Raw genomic sequence first — 17,917 nt, forward strand, 5'->3', positions numbered from 1 at the left:
TTTCACCAATTCTGTCAAATTCATGAAATGCCGTCCATCGTGTTTGGGTATACTTTGCCCAAATTCATTCAAATGTTTTCACTGCTGCTTCGGGACTCGATGCCTATTGTATTGTTGTTGACAGTTTTTAGTATTTTCCCAACGAGGTCTTCGTAAATTCTGTTCTAGGTGAATATTTACTTACCGGCAACAATTCACCAACAAGCCGAGTCAAAGGCAACAAATTCAATACCCACAGGACAAGAAAAAAAGAACAAATTTGGGTAAGTAGGATAAAACATAAAACCTTACACGTAGTAAATATACACATCAGATAAGTGTGCACTAAGATCTAAAATTTTAAATCTCAACCAACTGAGATCTAAAAAGAAATTGCTAAAATTTTAAATAAAACCGATTGCTTCTAGTAGACTATGGAATGCAATTTACTACCTTCGAAACAGCCTATAAATCAATCGCAGTATACACATTTCATTATTTGAGCATTTGTAACGATTGAGTACGGATGCTCAAAACTAACACAATGGGTATGATCGATTTCTTTTGTTGTTTTAGGTCCAAAAAGGAGCCGGAAGAGGAAGAATTCGTTTTGTGGAGCTCAATAGAAGTAAATGAAGAATTCGATTCAGTTGATGCAATGCGGGATGAGGATGTCCCGGACGCCGATGTCCCGAACGAAGATGTCCCGAACGAAGATGTCCCGAACGAAGATGTTCCGAACGAAGATGTCCCGAACGAAGATGTCCCGGACGCCGATGTCCCAGACGCCGATGTCCCGGACGCCGATGTCCCGGACGCCGATGTCCCGGACGCCGATGTCCCGGACGCCGACGTTCCGAATGTCGACGTTCCGGACGTCGACGTTCTGGACGCCGATGTCCCGGACGCCGATGTCCCGGACGCCGATGTCCCGGACGCCGATGTCCCGGACGCCGATGTCCCGGACGCCGATGTCCCGGACGCCGATGTCCCGGACGCCGATGTCCCGGACGCCGATGTCCCGGACGCCGATGTCCCGGACGCCGATCTCCCGGACGCCGATGTCCCGGACGCCGATGTCCCGGACGCCGATGTCCCGGACGCCGATGTCCCGGACGCCGATGTCCCGGACGCCGATCTCCCGGACGCCGATGTCCCGGACGCCGACGTTCCGAATGTCGACGTTCCGGACGTCGACGTTCTGGATGACGACGACGTTCCGGACGACGACGTTCTGATGAATCTGGACGACAACGTTACAGATGTGGGCGTTTGCTACCCGAGGGTAAAAAAAGATGTATTGGTAAGTAAGAGAAAAAATAAAATCTTACATGTATTAAAAGATGTTTTCACTCATTTCCAGGGCTGGCAACCTTCGCTAGGGGACATCGAAGAAGAAGAGGCAGAAATGTTTTACGAAGATGACGATTATCTGGAGGACAAAAAGGATTCCGAAATCGACGCTCCAAAGGAAAAACAATCAAAGAAGGGTGACGCCGCCTGCCATGGATCGGTGTTTGGCAGGATTACTTATTTTATATTTTTGTAGTTAGATGTAGTTAGATTTATTATTGTATTGATCAATTGTTTGATAAAAATGTAATCATTTTGTAATGTAACCATGTAAATGTAAACAATGTAAATGTAAACAATGTAAATGTAAATGTAAATGAGTTGATGTGTTTAAAAATATTCAAATTAAATAAACATTTAAATCGCTGCACAGAAGATGTTTTTGTTACCCGTAAACAATTTCATTGTAATAAAGGAACAGCAAAATAATTTTGAGTTTGGTTTAGTTTATAACTTTTATTTCTTTTCCTCGACTTTTTTGTTTGACTGTAGGTCTACACAGCGCTGTAACAATCCTTCGACCGGAAGTTTCATTCTTTCCGGAAGTTCGATTCTTTCCGATTTCTTTTAGAATATTGTTTCAAAATGTTCATGGCCGAAATCAGAGAAAACATGAATTCATGATTTAAATATATTCAACTGATCGGAACATTAAATGAACATCGCTAGAGTAGCGTCTTGTTCAATATCCGAATAGATTCTTGAATGATAATTTGTGTGGTTTTCTTTACTCTCATTTACTCTTTTACCCGATGGAGAAACATTTATGCTTTTTTTCACCAATTCTGTCAAATTCATGAAATGCCGTCCATCGTGTTTGGGTATACTTTGCCCAAATTCATTCAAATGTTTTCACTGCTGCTTCGGGACTCGATGCCTATTGTATTGTTGTTGACAGTTTTTAGTATTTTCCCAAAGAGGTCTTCGTAAATTCTGTTCTAGGTGAATATTTACTTACCGGCAACAATTCACCAACAAGCCGAGTCAAAGGCAACAAATTCAATAGCCACAGGACAAGAAAAAAAAAGAACAAATTTGGGTAAGTAGGATAAAACATAAAACCTTACACGTAGTAAATATACACATCAGATAAGTGTGCACTAAGATCTAAAATTTTAAATCTCAACCAACTGAGATCTAAAAAGAAATTGCTAAAATTTTAAATAAAACCGATTGCTTCTAGTAGACTATGGAATGCAATTTACTACCTTCGAAACAGCCTATAAATCAATCGCAGTATACACATTTCATTATTTGAGCATTTGTAACGATTGAGTACGGATGCTCAAAACTAACACAATGGGTATGATCGATTTCTTTTGTTGTTTTAGGTCCAAAAAGGAGCCGGAAGAGGAAGAATTCGTTTTGTGGAGCTCAATAGAAGTAAATGAAGAATTCGATTCAGTTGACGAAATGCGGGATGAGGATGTCCCGGACGCCGATGTCCCGAACGAAGATGTCCCGAACGAAGATGTCCCGAACGAAGATGTTCCGAACGAAGATGTCCCGAACGAAGATGTCCCGGACGAAGATGTCCCGGACGCCGATGTCCAGGACGCCGATGTCCCGGACGCCGATGTCCCGGAAGTCGACGTTCCGGACGTCGACGTTCTGGACGCCGATGTCCCGGACGCCGATGTCCCGAACGCCGATGTCCCGGACACCGATGTCCCGGACGCCGACGTTCCGAATGTCGACGTTCCGGACGTCGACGTTCTGGATGACGACGACGTTCCGGACGACGACGTTCTGATGAATCTGGACGACAACGTTACAGATGTGGGCGTTTGCTACCCGAGGGTAAAAAAAGATGTATTGGTAAGTAAGAGAAAAAATAAAATCTTACATGTATTAAAAGATGTTTTCACTCATTTCCAGGGCTGGCAACCTTCGCTAGGGGACATCGAAGAAGAAGAGGCAGAAATGTTTTACGAAGATGACGATTATCTGGAGGACAAAAAGGATTCCGAAATCGACGCTCCAAAGGAAAAACAATCAAAGAAGGGTGACGCCGCCTGCCATGGATCGGTGTTTGGCAGGATTACTTATTTTATTTTTTTGTAGTTAGATGTAGTTAGATTTATTATTGTATTGATCAATTGTTTGATAAAAATGTAATCATTTTGTAATGTAACCATGTAAATGTAAACAATGTAAATGTAAATGTAAATGAGTTGATGTGTTTAAAAATATTCAAATTAAATAAACATTTAAATCGCTGCACAGAAGATGTTTTTGTTACCTGTAAACAATTTAATTGTAATAAGGGAACAGCAAAATAATTTTGAGTTTGGTTTAGTTTATAACTTTTATTTCTTTTCCTCGACTTTTTTGTTTGACTGCAGGTCTACACAGCGCTGCAACAATCCTTCGACCGGAAGTTTCATTCTTTCCGGAAGTTCGATTCTTTCCGATTTCTTTTAGAATATTGTTTCAAAATGTTCATGGCCGAAATCAGAGAAAACATGAATTCATGATTTAAATATATTCAACTGATCGGAACATTAAATGAACATCGCTAGAGTAGCGTCTTGTTCAATATCCGAATAGATTCTTGAATGATAATTTGTGTGGTTTTCTCTACTCTCATTTACTCTTTTACCCGATGGAGAAACATTTATGCTTTTTTTCACCAATTCTGTCAAATTCATGAAATGCCGTCCATCGTGTTTGGGTATACTTTGCCCAAATTCATTCAAATGTTTTCACTGCTGCTTCGGGACTCGATGCCTATTGTATTGTTGTTGACAGTTTTTAGTATTTTCCCAACGAGGTCTTCGTAAATTCTGTTCTAGGTGAATATTTACTTACCGGCAACAATTCACCAACAAGCCGAGTCAAAGGCAACAAATTCAATACCCACAGGACAAGAAAAAAAGAACAAATTTGGGTAAGTAGGATAAAACATAAAACCTTACACGTAGTAAATATACACATCAGATAAGTGTGCACTAAGATCTAAAATTTTAAATCTCAACCAACTGAGATCTAAAAAGAAATTGCTAAAATTTTAAATAAAACCGATTGCATCTAGTAGACTATGGAATGCAATTTACTACCTTCGAAACAGCCTATAAATCAATCGCAGTATACACATTTCATTATTTGAGCATTTGTAACGATTGAGTACGGATGCTCAAAACTAACACAATGGGTATGATCGATTTCTTTTGTTGTTTTAGGTCCAAAAAGGAGCCGGAAGAGGAAGAATTCGTTTTGTGGAGCTCAATAGAAGTAAATGAAGAATTCGATTCAGTTGACGAAATGCGGGATGAGGATGTCCCGGACGCCGATGTCCCGAACGAAGATGTCCCGAACGAAGATGTCCCGAACGAAGATGTCCCGAACGAAGATGTTCCGAACGAAGATGTCCCGAACGAAGATGTCCCGGACGAAGATGTCCCGGACGCCGATGTCCAGGACGCCGATGTCCCGGACGCCGATGTCCCGGAAGTCGACGTTCCGGACGTCGACGTTCTGGACGCCGATGTCCCGGACGCCGATGTCCCGGACGCCGATGTCCCGGACGCCGATGTCCCGGACGCCGATGTCCCGGACGCCGATGTCCCGGACGCCGATCTCCCGGACGCCGATCTCCCGGACGCCGATGTCCCGGACGCCGATGTCCCGGACGCCGATGTCCCGGACGCCGATCTCCCGGACGCCGATCTCCCGGACGCCGATCTCCCGGACGCCGATGTCCCGGACGCCGATGTCCCGGACGCCGATGTCCCGGACGCCGATCTCCCGGACGCCGATGTCCCGGACGCCGACGTTCCGAATGTCGACGTTCCGGACGTCGACGTTCTGGATGACGACGACGTTCCGGACGACGACGTTCTGATGAATCTGGACGACAACGTTACAGATGTGGGCGTTTGCTACCCGAGGGTAAAAAAAGATGTATTGGTAAGTAAGAGAAAAAATAAAATCTTACATGTATTAAAAGATGTTTTCACTCATTTCCAGGGCTGGCAACCTTCGCTAGGGGACATCGAAGAAGAAGAGGCAGAAATGTTTTACGAAGATGACGATTATCTGGAGGACAAAAAGGATTCCGAAATCGACGCTCCAAAGGAAAAACAATCAAAGAAGGGTGACGCCGCCTGCCATGGATCGGTGTTTGGCAGGATTACTTATTTTATTTTTTTGTAGTTAGATGTAGTTAGATTTATTATTGTATTGATCAATTGTTTGATAATGTAATCATTTTGTAATGTAACCATGTAAATGTAAACAATGTAAATGTAAATGAGTTGATGTGTTTAAAAATATTCAAATTAAATAAACATTTAAATCGCTGCACAGAAGATGTTTTTGTTACCCGTAAACAATTTCATTGTAATAAAGGAACAGCAAAATAATTTTGAGTTTGGTTTAGTTTATAACTTTTATTTCTTTTCCTCGACTTTTTTGTTTGACTGCAGGTCTACACAGCGCTGCAACAATCCTTCGACCGGAAGTTTCATTCTTTCCGGAAGTTCGATTCTTTCCGATTTCTTTTAGAATATTGTTTCAAAATGTTCATGGCCTAAATCAGAGAAAACATGAATTCATGATTTAAATATATTCAACTGATCGGAACATTAAATGAACATCGCTAGAGTAGCGTCTTGTTCAATATCCGAATAGATTCTTGAATGATAATTTGTGTGGTTTTCTTTACTCTCATTTACTCTTTTACCCGATGGAGAAACATTTATGCTTTTTTTCACCAATTCTGTCAAATTCATGAAATGCCGTCCATCGTGTTTGGGTATACTTTGCCCAAATTCATTCAAATGTTTTCACTGCTGCTTCGGGACTCGATGCCTATTGTATTGTTGTTGACAGTTTTTAGTATTTTCCCAACGAGGTCTTCGTAAATTCTGTTCTAGGTGAATATTTACTTACCGGCAACAATTCACCAACAAGCCGAGTCGAAGGCAACAAATTAAATAGCCACAGGACAAGAAAAAAAGAACAAATTTGGGTAAGTAGGATAAAACATAAAACCTTACACGTAGTAAATATACACACTGGTTTCGCATCTAGTAACATAATTCAATCGACTAACAGTCTACAGTGTACATATTAAAGGATTAAAGTTTGTTGTAGGTCAAAGCTCAACACCTCCACTATTCTCATACGCCCTTTCGGCTGCCAATCGGGGTTCCGATGGTTTCCATTCCGGCGACGGTTGCAGTAGCTTCAGTATTTTCTGTTGGAAAAATAGAAGTATGAAGACCGGGTCTGAGAAAACAGCGCCACTAACCTGTCGCGATATTTTATCGGGACTACTTTGGAGTCGCACGATTGCTACGAAAATTACGATCCCGAACGGAGCCAGTGCAATAATCCATCCGATGGCGTCCGCCCAGTCCGGATAGATGTATCGACCGTACGTGACCGGCGAGTACTGCACCCAGTTGAAACACAGGATAAACTGTGGAATAAAAATTGATCAGAAAATAAATTTCAAAACAACAAAAACAAAATACAAAGTAAATTACTTCTTCTTCTGTTGGTTCTGCTTTTTTTTCCTTGACTGGTATTCGCTTACTTTCAAGTTTTGTTCATGTACAGGAATTGTTAAAATAAAATACACTCACTGTACAGGAATTGTTAAAATAAAATAACCATTTGAATGCTAGCTTTTGAAAATCAGGCACTCATCTGGGATCGTTGTGATTCGTTGAGTAAATATTTTTTTTATACAAGTTCCAAATGCTCTCGTCAAAGAATTCTTCATCAATTTGTAAGACCAAAAACCATTGAAAGTTTGCAAACTAAATGGCTATAAATTAGCTGATATCGTAATTGTTTGGCTGCTTATGTTCTTATAGTTCAAGAATATACAACGCTAGCTTAAACTTACCAACAGTGTTGCCGGGGTAATGTACTTCCAAATCGTTATCCAAAAGCGTCGGAATAGAACCGACCGTTTTCCCATCATTTGCTCGATGTTGCAGATGAACCGTTCTGCGCCGTAGACCCAACCGATCAGCATGCACTCCGCGATAGCGATCAACAGGACAGACCAGTTGGCGGCGTACTTATCGAACAGTTGAAACCAGTACATTCCACTCTGAATAAAATGGAACTTGTAGTACGCCGTACTTATCATTTGATGCTCTTAAATATTAGCCAACCACTTACTTTGGTCACAAATATCAATCCCCCAAGGTAGCCGACTATGCTGACACAGGATACGACTACTAGCTTTCTCTGGCGCAGCGTAGGGAAAGTATCCAGCACGCCCGTAACGACCGTTTCCATCAAGGTGAACTGCGAATCCAGACCAAGTGTAAGCAGCATGAAGAAAAATAGCACCGACCATAGCCGCGGCATCTCCAATTTCCCAACGAGTTCGGGAAATACCACGAACGCTAGACCGGCACCCTGGTCGATAACACTCGACACACTTGTGTCCAGTTCGTGGGCCAGGAAACCAATGATGGCGAAGATAACGAATCCGGCGAAGAAGGACGTGAGAATGTTGCAGATGGCTACCAGCAGTGCGTCCCGGTAGCAGTTGTTATCGAAACGATTATACGATGCCAACGTCAGCAGACCGCCCCAAGCTGGGCTAAGGGCGAAGAAAATCTGAACCGCTGCGTCACCCCAGATCTGAGCTGTACGCAGTTTGTCCCAGTCTGGCCGCAGGTAGTACATGATACCATCGTACGCACCGGGTAACGTGAGGCCACGTACAAACAGCATCGTCAGGACCACGTACGGGAAGAGGGCAGTAAAGTAGACGACCTTACCGGAACTCTTGACACCCCGCGATAGACAGAGGAACACGATAATCCATGCAACTAGCAGGCACACGGCTAGGCGTTGGTTGATGCCGCCGGTGACTTCGATGCCGGAAGAAAGTTGGAGGAAGTAGTTTCTAAAACGGAGAACACAGCACGCTAAGTAACCATAGATAGTTGAAACGGCATTGTTCGAATGTCTCTCAACCGATTTTTGTTTCAAAAAAGGACATTTCTTAAAATCTCATCTTCTTCTTCTTCTTGGCGTAACGACCTTGTTGGTCATGCCTGCCCCGTTAAGGGCTTACGAGACTTGTTTCCCTGTTGTACGTGGATAGTCAGTCCTCTCGTACAGGGGAGGGTCCGGTCTCGGTTGGGATTCAAACCCACGCCGTCGAGGTGGTGAGCCTCGGCGCTCATGGGCCGATTTTCTAACCGGTGCTACCGCTCGGCTGTCGCGGACCCCCATGCAGTCATGCCCCCATTAAAATCTCATGCAGTCTCCGAAGTAATATTCTGTTAAATATACACCAGTCATTATTATACTTTGTCTCGTCTAATCTTTAGCCTAGGACGACTTTTTTTGGAGAAAGTAGGATTTTGTCGCTTTGTACAAACGTGATGTTAAATAGCAAATTTACTTACAATTGACTATAAAGCACATATCCGGTAGAAACATCTATGCTTACCTGAAAAACTCCTCTGCCGGCGGTTTGCGTGGAGTTCTGAGTGTTGTGTTGAGCATACGAACCTGTTCGAACGTAACACACTTTGCCATATAGTACGCTCGGTTAGTTGCAATGCACTCATCCTCCTCCTCATAGGAGAAACAGTTCGGTGAGGCCCATTCCTGCTGACAACCACGCCATGGCAATGGGTCTTCGAACGACACGGCCATATAGAAGACCGTCCAGGCGATTATCACGTTGTAGTACAGCATCACCATGCCGGCGATCAGTATCATCCCGTACCCGAGCCCCTCCGATAGCGGAGCAAGTCGTTTGAAGATTACCGCCGGACCTAACCCCGCATACTGCGCCAACGAGAGCTCCATGAACATCAGCGGAAGACCGGCAATGATCAGCATCACAACGAACGGTATGAGAAACGCACCTGCGTAAAAATGGGACAACCTTTTAGAATCCTGCTGAAACTCTTGGTCGTTTCCACAAGGACCAGGTTCATCATCTGACCTCCTCCATTGCTGTAGCACAGGTAGGGAAAACGCCAGACATTCCCGAGCCCCACCGAATATCCCAACAGCGATAGCAAGAAGTCGTAACGCCCGGTCCAGGAGCCTCGTTTGGCGTGCACTTCATCGTTCATCTGGTGTTCACTGTAGGAATCGCAATCGTTCGGATAGGCTAACTGTCTTCGACGTTCTACTCGCTTCAGCCACACATCGACGGTAAGCTTCGTGGTGCAGTCCTTGGAAAAGATAACAGAGATGTAGACAGATCACCTAATGGCACTAATTTCTTATATCTCCCATATCAGCAGACAGCCATCAAACGGGGGCTGCATTATAGCTGCCATTAAAAGATATTTGGATACAGCCCCTTACTTCACCATCCGTCCCATCGGCCATGCCGTTATTCATTGCACTTTAAACTAGACGAGAACTTGTGCACTAAGCGAATGGCTACTAGGCAACAAATAAAATAACTGCTACTTACAAGTCAGTCCCCTTGCGGCAACAAAGATGGAAGAGGCTGTACTGTTCGCAGAGGCATGAGAATTTTTACAAATTATCTTCCAGTGAAGGCCACAGGCGGTGACAATTGCCATCTTGTACCAGCTATGACGCTGTGCAAAAACTCTTTCCATTTTGGCGCAATTTGATATATCGTTACAATGCACAATTCTTTCCCATACAAAAAGGCTGCAGAAATGGTTCAATGTTAGGGGTGTCTGCAGTTTGCCATTTTCGATTAAGCAAGTCACCTGCGTGCTACGATCATAGTCCATTATCTTGAAGAAAAAAAGGTTTAATACTTTTGTGCCTTCAATAGTGTACCTTCGAAGAATCACTTGAACAGGTAAATTTGGTATATATTTATTTATTTTCAGATATTTCAGACCAATTTATTTCTATCAAAATCATTTTCAAAGATATCCAACGAAGGAAGAGGATCAAATGTACGTACTGTGGTTTTTGAAAGTTTTTTTTTTTTATTTTCTTTTATTTTATTTAGAGATAATGAACTGAGATGGAACACTTTGTGCTTTCTTCGGGCTAAAAATCTATAAAAATTATTCGGGATTGTTATTTTTTCCTGTCTCAATCATTTTTCTGTTTCAATTTATTTTCTCAAAATATCTCAAAATTCTCAATATTTAAAAACTTGAACAAAGAAACATTTTTTATTAATCGGGTTATTCAAAGTTATTTAGCTTAAAAAGAGCATTAATTTGTGTATATCGTAAAAAACTTGTCGTATGCACTGAGAAGTTGTTAACATTTTGGCTATTCAACTGGTATTTCAAATTGTGATAATCGAGTTCCATTAACCTTGGTCATAAGAAAAATATTTTGGTCTTTCGGGCAACGCTGCTGTCAGTTTGGTGCACGATTACTGGAACTACAGGTTGGATCGCCACCGCTTATCATGTCTCTTTACCTTGATGGTACTGAGTACAAAAATGAACCAATTTTGAGGTTAGCCGGTTCAACACCGGTTGAAATAGATACACAAATAGGAGTTTTACTTAAAGTTCCAATGAAATAGATTTTCTGATACAAGCAGCATGTTTATGGTTCTGCATAAGTTGGTAGCAGTTGATTAGTATAACTGTGTTTTACAACCTGGTTTAACTGTTTTTTGTTACAGAATGGAATTCAAACGTTCATTACGAATGCTTGTTTTAGTTATCATAAATTCCAAGATGGCGTTATGTTTACCTTTCAAATCGCTCCTCATGAACCAACCTTTGGAGTAACCTTGACTAATCCTAAAAATATAGCGCGAGGATTAATTTCGCCTGTGCTTTCCATGATGTTTCGTCCGGCAGGATACGATGATTCGGAGGAAGATGAATTTGACGAATATGGTTACATCTCGGATTTTAAACCAAAGGTTAGTATTTGAAAAATACACGTTACTTTGAAAAACATTAACCCCTATACGGGACTTTCAGAAAATCAACTGGATGACCGAGATACAACAAACGACTACTGAAGATTACGATGCTTTGCTGTACGATGCCATCATGGATGATAACCTAGACGAAACGAAACGCGTCTTACAGCTAGCCGGGGATCTACGTGCCGGTGCGTGTCTTCGTCAGGGCTGGCCAGCTTTATTTTATGCATGTTACGAGACAAAATTTGCTATCGTGCAGTACCTCTTGGCGGCAGGAATCGACGTCCAGCGTTCCTATAACCTACAAACAGCGCTAATGGTAGCGTGCAGCTCCCCGAAACCCACCGAACAAGTGTATTCAATCGTGCGTCTGTTACTGGAAAATGGTGCCATCGTTGGCGTTTTGGATCGGTATGGATGGTCACCGTTGATGTTCGCCTGCAAGGAAGGTCATTTGGAAGTGGTAAAAGAAATTATAGGAGAATCTTCTCTTCTTTCGGTGGACAATGAAGGAAATACGGTGAGTGTTACTTGAAGCAGTTCGAGCACGTCGATGAAACAATACATTATTTGTATCTGTTTTCCCAGGCACTTTTTCATGCAGTAAAAAACAATCGCTTGGAAATCGTTAAAGTTCTTCTTCGGGCTGGCGCACCGACAAACATCGTCAACCGGGAAGGTTTTACCCCGAGACAATGTGCCGTAACGGCAAATTACATGGACATAGCGGATCTGCTGCCAGCAGAGGAGGATTGTTACGAACTACCCGCAAAGTACATGACCTATAAAAATTATCGGGATTTCATTCACGGCGAGACGGAGCAGGACCACCCCGAATATTCCCCAGAGATAGGAATTATGCTGTTTGGCATGCACAGTGAAAATAATATCCGTTTTGTTGCTCAGGCAAATATGAATCTGTTCGAGCTGCTCACCGTCACGGACGAACGTTTGCAAGAGATAGGCATAAAGTACCCTATAGAGCGTAAGAGAATTCTTCTTGGTCTCTACGACTTTCATCGCCAACCATGGTCAAAAAATAGCCTGTGGACTTCGTCGAATTCGGACGCTCTCGAGTAAGTTGGGGAATATGCTTCAGAAAGCCTAAAATAATATCTCAATTATACTTTACCTTTCCAGTTGTTACGATGTGCAAGAATCTCTAGGAAATATGTTGAGGCAGCTGACAGTAATCCATGGATCAGTGTTGTACACCAAAAGTCTCACATCTGGATACGATCCGGAAGTGTTCGCAAAAGTGTTGCAAAAATCTAAACTGCTGGGCAAGTTGGAGGAATTACGAACGTCGATAGGATTGTTGCAAAACCAACTGACTGAGATTCACAAACTGTCCTCTCCCAAACCGGTACTGCATATTACGAAGCAGGACACAAAACATAGTATTTCGTACAAAGCCCTTAGTATTGGTGCCTGTGTATTCGTTGGCTCGATAGCAATATGCATAAGACTACGGTATAAGTTACAAAGCTGATGAATTATGTGAAGCATTATAGTTCCTTGTATTTGTTAAGTTACGCCATATGTTGAAGGCAGAATATTTGGAAAAATGAGATAGACGAAAAGAATTTGTGTTATACTTTATTTCAAAAATCCATAAATTTTACGCTTGCCAAGCCCCTGGGTATTTCTTGTCTCGTCGTCTTTCAAAGCACTTATCAGCGCTTTGTCAAGCGAGGAACCGGCACTAATTGCCAGATCGAAGCACTTTTTCAGCGTATCCATGTGAATTGAGCCTTCTCCGGACGTCCGCACTGTAGAGACGCATCGCTTTCCATCCGGACGGTTGGTGACGCCTACCACTACACTGACTGCACTGCATTCTTCTTCCTCAGCGGACGGATCCACAACGCACTGGTCGCCAATCTTGCAAACCGTTACCAAAAGTGGCGCAGTAGAAACATCAAGCCGCTCACAATCGTACGGATCGTCGGTAAGTATCAAATCCATCGAGCCACCGTCCAACATGGCCGTCGACACTCGAGGGATCCTCGTGTTGTACAGGGCACCCTTTACCGCTAGCGATACGGCATCGAAAAGATTGCCACCGCATTCCAGTACCAGTACGTCCACGTACAACTTCCAGCACTGATGCTTGGCCATAATACAGAGACTAGAAAGATCGAACGCTTTCTGGGACTCGTAGGCTTTAGCGAGGGTGTTGGCAATTTCCGTTGCCAGCTGTTCTCCGCCTCGTCCTTCGAACTGGGGTGTTGCGTTCGCCGAGCAGTCTATGAAGAAGTCAATTTTTCCTTCGTTCGGACGATCTGGATGCGGTGTGTCAATTTCGGCTTTCACGCCAACCAAAATGTCTGTGTTGGCCAGTCGCAAACGAGCCGAGCCGGACGCATGAACAACAATGTCCGTTTCTAGCTCCATGGGGCGATAGTCTCGATTCGTTCTTGCATCGTTTCTGTAATTTTTCTGTTTTCGAAAGGAGTATGTCTTCAGCAGGATGTCGTGCGTGATTTTCTACTCTCGTATGAACGTTACCTGTACGCCATGGAGAATGTAAGTTTTTTCGGCCTCACTAAGAAGAATATTTGCCATTTTGAGCACAAGAACTAGACTTTCCTAAGAAATAAAACAATGCGGTCGATTAAATAAACACCGGCAGGATTTGTTTACCAATGTTTCTACTGTCAAATATAGTGTTGGTAGAATCGGGATTCGGAAGATTCGAAGATTCGATCCCTAGACGGATTCTAAAGATTCGAATCCCATTTGACAGATTCTAAAGATTCGAATCCCATCTGACGGATTCTAAACCGGCCTGCTACACTAAAACTAAAACCGTATAAGTTTACGTCAAAATCATTGCGGTTCGTGTAGCCGCGTTTTGCGGTACCAATGCTGTCGCCAGTCAATGCAAGTGCAAAGTATCTGACAGTCTATGCATGCATCAGTCTCTGCTGTTTTTGTTTTTGTTATCAGTTAACTCAAAAAGCTTCCTTCGAAGCAAACAAGATCTCATCTTCAGTTCACACAAAAAGTAAAATATGCATCCATCACATTATCGCCTTATGCAGTTGCACCGGGTGCCACATTGCCGAAAGATAACTCTTTTACAGCTTTTATTATCATTTTGTTTAATTTCTACTTCACACTATAATTATTAACATAAAATGACCCACCACTAGAGGCAATAACAAAAAACATCGAAAAACTGAAATTATCGAAGCTCCGAGAAACATCGCCCACGTGGTAAATTTTATTAACCGTTGAAGTCAATTGTCCATGGGACAATTCCAATGTTGTAGTAGTACATCTAACGGTTAAAAAACATTCACCTGAAAAATAGAAGGATAGCTGACATCCACACTTTTGTAATGTAAATCAAAGTAACCTTTACATCACCAAGATGATTTACATCGAACACAGCATACACCGAAAGTAATTATTGTAGTTTTGCCTATTGAATTGGTACACAATACGCAGTAATTAGAGTTTAACTTGATTTTCTTTTCTGGTACTGGGAAACAACTATGTACTAAAAGAATGTGTGAAGTAGTAGTTTATTGCACTTAGTGATTGGGGAAGTATCGGAAAACCAGTGAAACGCAGCATTAACTAAGTCATCTAGTACCGTTTTTTTTGTTTCACACAGTTTGTTATGTCAAGCAGCGGTAGTGACGAAAGCATTGCTTTTTCGACCTTTGAAGATGCATTGTCCGACTGGTCTCCGTTGCAAAATATACCAATCGAATCCCCCAAGTGGAGCCGAAGTATTTTGGATCTGTTTGAAGACTGCAGTGGAGCCGATAGCAACTCGTGCGTTCAAATTGGCGAACCGCAAGACCCTGAGCAGAATAATTCAATACCGAACAACGATGGTATTGCAATTTCCACAACCGCACTAGAGGCACTGTATGAGCGATACGTTTTATCTGACACTCCTGATGCTAATGAAGAATCTTGTTCGAGCAGCCTTAGTGACTCCAGTACGTTTTGTCTTGAAGAAGCAATGGTGGAACCAAGCATGCCAGCTGAGGCAGTTGGTGATGAGCTACCAAATCTTTGCGTCCTTGAAAAAGCTACGTGTATTGAAGATTTGAAAGCTTGTTCATCAACTGTATCGAATTGTGATCATAAGGAAAAGGACAATAAATGCATTGACAACGACTCAAGTTTTAAAAAGGGTGAGAAGGATTGCTTGGAATCTACGCCGTTTGTGGAGAATGTAAGTGAAACTCAACATTCCTCCAAAAGCAATACACAAACATCTGATAAGTGGAACGTAGAACAGTATACTCCCAGCCAATTGAGCGATAGCTTGATGGATTCCGGTTTCGATGATATCGAGGATATGTTGGATGCTTCGCAGGCGAGTGAGGTGCCAGAACGGCACCGACAGCTACAAGATAGGATAGTCGATCTTTTGCACCAAATCGAACAAACAATTAGCGAAGGTGTTCCACTATCTGTACGAAAGAAACCAACCTGGCAGAGCTGCTCGATGGAGAGCGGAATGTGAGTATTCATTATTCTAGATCGTTCTAGATCGAAGGCCTTCACTTGGCAGCTAGAAGCTAATGATTTTCGCTTTCAGTTTACAGTCGAACAGTCTTTCGCAAGGGGATAAAATTATCAAACCTATCGACTGTCGGCGGTTACAGCTTATGGTGCGCCTGCTAGCTTCCATCTATCAGCTCCTTGCGACCAGGACTAGCTGCACAAAACGCGAACTCTACTACCTCCACCTGGACCTTGCCCAGTCTCCGTGCTACACCTACGCGGCGCTCGATGATGTTTGCGCCTTGCTGGACGCAGACGCATGGGAATTGAATGTGTTCAACACCTCCAAGGGATTGGTTTCTGGTCCGCTGCTGATCAAACTGGCCTGTGGACGGACGGTCGATTGCAACGCTCGCTGGGGAACATCGGTCCCGCTTGATGTGGGCAGCGTCGTGGAGCTGCAGCTATCCGCCGCACTTGTGCTTGTCGTGGAGAAAGATACCGTCTTCAAACGACTCCTTGAAGATGGTATAATGGAAAAATTCTGTAACCGATTGCTTCTGATAACGGTATGCAATATAAGGATATTTAGTAAAAGTAATATCGATCGTAACAATTTACTATTCTATAGGGCAAAGGATATCCGGATATTTCGACGCGACTACTCTTGAAGAAAATATCCATTTGCACCAATGTGCCCATTTGCGGCCTAATGGATGCCGATCCACACGGCATTGAAATATTTTGCGTGTACAAATTTGGTTCACTGGTCAGTTTGTTCCTCCTCTCTCTTAAAACTCGTGCACCTAAAAAACTTAATTTTGCTTCATTCTCAAAAGGCCATGGCGTATCAACAACAGTCCTTAGCCGTCCCGATCATGCGCTGGATTGGGCTGTTCCCCTCCGATATAGAGCTGTTGGGACTTCGAGGTGTGCCGCTGCGTGAAAACGAGCTGAAAAAAATTGAGCACATCGTTAAACGACCCTACACGGAAGGAATCTTCGAACGTGAGCTGTTGTTCCTGCGACAGCTTGCTACCAAGGCAGAGATCGAAAGTTTGTACCATATCGCATCGGACTTTATGACAACGGTCTATTTGCCACAAAAATTTAAGGAGCTACGGTTGAACGTGTAAATTTGCTATAATTGCTCGCGTAATTCGTAATTTAAAACGAACGTAACATTACGAACTAGTTATTGGTTTCAACAATGACGACAATGCCGAGGAGAGTATCGGATATTTTCTACTTTTTGATCTTCTGCGAGACGCTTTGGAGGAACACGAGGAACTGAAGAATGGACAGTTTGTTGTAATCATACAGCGTTAAGCTAGAACATGAAAAGCAAAAGAAAAATGAAGAACATGAATTACAATACAGCTTTTAATTCACCAACTGTCAAATCTAGCAGTATACTTGGATCAAACGATGGAATCCGGATTCGGATATTACTTAATCTCCTCAATTTATTATAATAAGCTACATTAAAAGAAAAATGGAAGCATGCAATCAGCGAAACCATCAATTGTGATATTATCAGATCTCTTTGTCTAGCGTCTAAGAAACAACGCACTTATTGTCTTTAGTTCTCTTTCTACGATTACACACTATCACCAGCCCAAACATCGTATCCGGTGTTTCATGGCGGTTAAGGTGTAACGGGTTTTCTTTATTGTTTTGCTACTTATTATAAAAAAAACTCGATATATAACTGTATTCAACTGGCGCTTCCTTTCACTCAATTGTAGAATATCATTTTACACCTCCGCTCGTTATTAACGGAGTAGAAATTTACGCTGTTACTTGTTTTCATAGAAGCCGAAACCAAAACGTTATAGGAAGAACATTTATTCCTCCTCTACCTACCCGTGTGCCCTTGTGCTACACTCAGCTCTACGCCGTCTATTCATGCCCTCGCTTGCTCGGCCTCTTTACTGACCTTCAATGCCATGCAGCTGGTGGAGTGCACCGTTTGGACCGCATCGTATTCGCTTACTAAACTGTACAAAAGCTCACCAGCTTACGCCATTATCCGATGTGTGCTATTCATCACCGATGGTTCTACCCACTTTTAGTATCAAGTCACACACACATACGACCATTTGATAATGGTACTGTCTTCTAGTTAAGTTCGCACATACAATATCTATTTCATCAGCTTGATCGGTCAGCCCCTTATCCTATGTGTTTTTTTTATTTCAGAATGCTCGTTTCTGTACTTTCTATGCAAATATTATAAACTTTTCCTGCCAGTAATGTTTATTACTAAAACAAAAAAGAAAACTCACA

General features: G+C 42.6%; 5 protein-coding genes across 5 annotated transcripts; 3 read left to right on the plus strand and 2 right to left on the minus strand.

The window, feature by feature from the left end:
- Positions 1-1,216: 1,216 nt before the first annotated feature.
- On the plus strand, positions 1,217-5,838 carry LOC131285138 (germ cell nuclear acidic protein-like). The gene is made up of 7 exons (XM_058313999.1): positions 1,217-1,282; positions 1,343-1,494; positions 2,664-2,865; positions 3,211-3,362; positions 4,515-4,731; positions 5,302-5,453; positions 5,760-5,838. Exons 1-7 carry the CDS (start codon positions 1,217-1,219, stop codon positions 5,836-5,838), a joined length of 1,020 nt encoding a protein of 339 aa, XP_058169982.1.
- A 592-nt stretch (positions 5,839-6,430) lies between these two features.
- On the minus strand, positions 6,431-9,660 carry LOC131285139 (sodium- and chloride-dependent glycine transporter 2-like). Its single transcript, XM_058314000.1, has 7 exons — positions 9,637-9,660; positions 9,266-9,500; positions 8,762-9,185; positions 7,471-8,209; positions 7,190-7,399; positions 6,587-6,757; positions 6,431-6,532 (listed from the first exon to the last, which is right to left on the minus strand). Exons 1-7 carry the CDS (start codon positions 9,658-9,660, stop codon positions 6,431-6,433), a joined length of 1,905 nt encoding a protein of 634 aa, XP_058169983.1.
- Positions 9,661-11,006: 1,346 nt separating this feature from the next.
- LOC131285140 (ankyrin repeat, SAM and basic leucine zipper domain-containing protein 1) lies at positions 11,007-12,647 on the plus strand. The gene is made up of 4 exons (XM_058314001.1): positions 11,007-11,149; positions 11,211-11,675; positions 11,744-12,231; positions 12,296-12,647. Exons 1-4 carry the CDS (start codon positions 11,066-11,068, stop codon positions 12,645-12,647), a joined length of 1,389 nt encoding a protein of 462 aa, XP_058169984.1. The 5' UTR covers positions 11,007-11,065.
- A 100-nt stretch (positions 12,648-12,747) lies between these two features.
- LOC131287608 (exosome complex exonuclease RRP42) lies at positions 12,748-13,806 on the minus strand. The gene is made up of 2 exons (XM_058316671.1): positions 13,667-13,806; positions 12,748-13,597 (listed from the first exon to the last, which is right to left on the minus strand). Exons 1-2 carry the CDS (start codon positions 13,721-13,723, stop codon positions 12,755-12,757), a joined length of 900 nt encoding a protein of 299 aa, XP_058172654.1. The 5' UTR covers positions 13,724-13,806; the 3' UTR covers positions 12,748-12,754.
- Positions 13,807-14,671: 865 nt separating this feature from the next.
- LOC131285141 (meiotic recombination protein SPO11) lies at positions 14,672-16,764 on the plus strand. Its single transcript, XM_058314002.1, has 5 exons — positions 14,672-14,680; positions 14,781-15,643; positions 15,723-16,197; positions 16,260-16,397; positions 16,468-16,764. Exons 1-5 carry the CDS (start codon positions 14,672-14,674, stop codon positions 16,762-16,764), a joined length of 1,782 nt encoding a protein of 593 aa, XP_058169985.1.
- The last annotated feature ends 1,153 nt before the right edge of the window (positions 16,765-17,917 follow it).

This window comes from Anopheles ziemanni, chromosome 3 (genome assembly GCF_943734765.1).
Source record: "Anopheles ziemanni chromosome 3, idAnoZiCoDA_A2_x.2, whole genome shotgun sequence".
NCBI lineage: Eukaryota > Metazoa > Arthropoda > Insecta > Diptera > Culicidae > Anopheles > Anopheles ziemanni.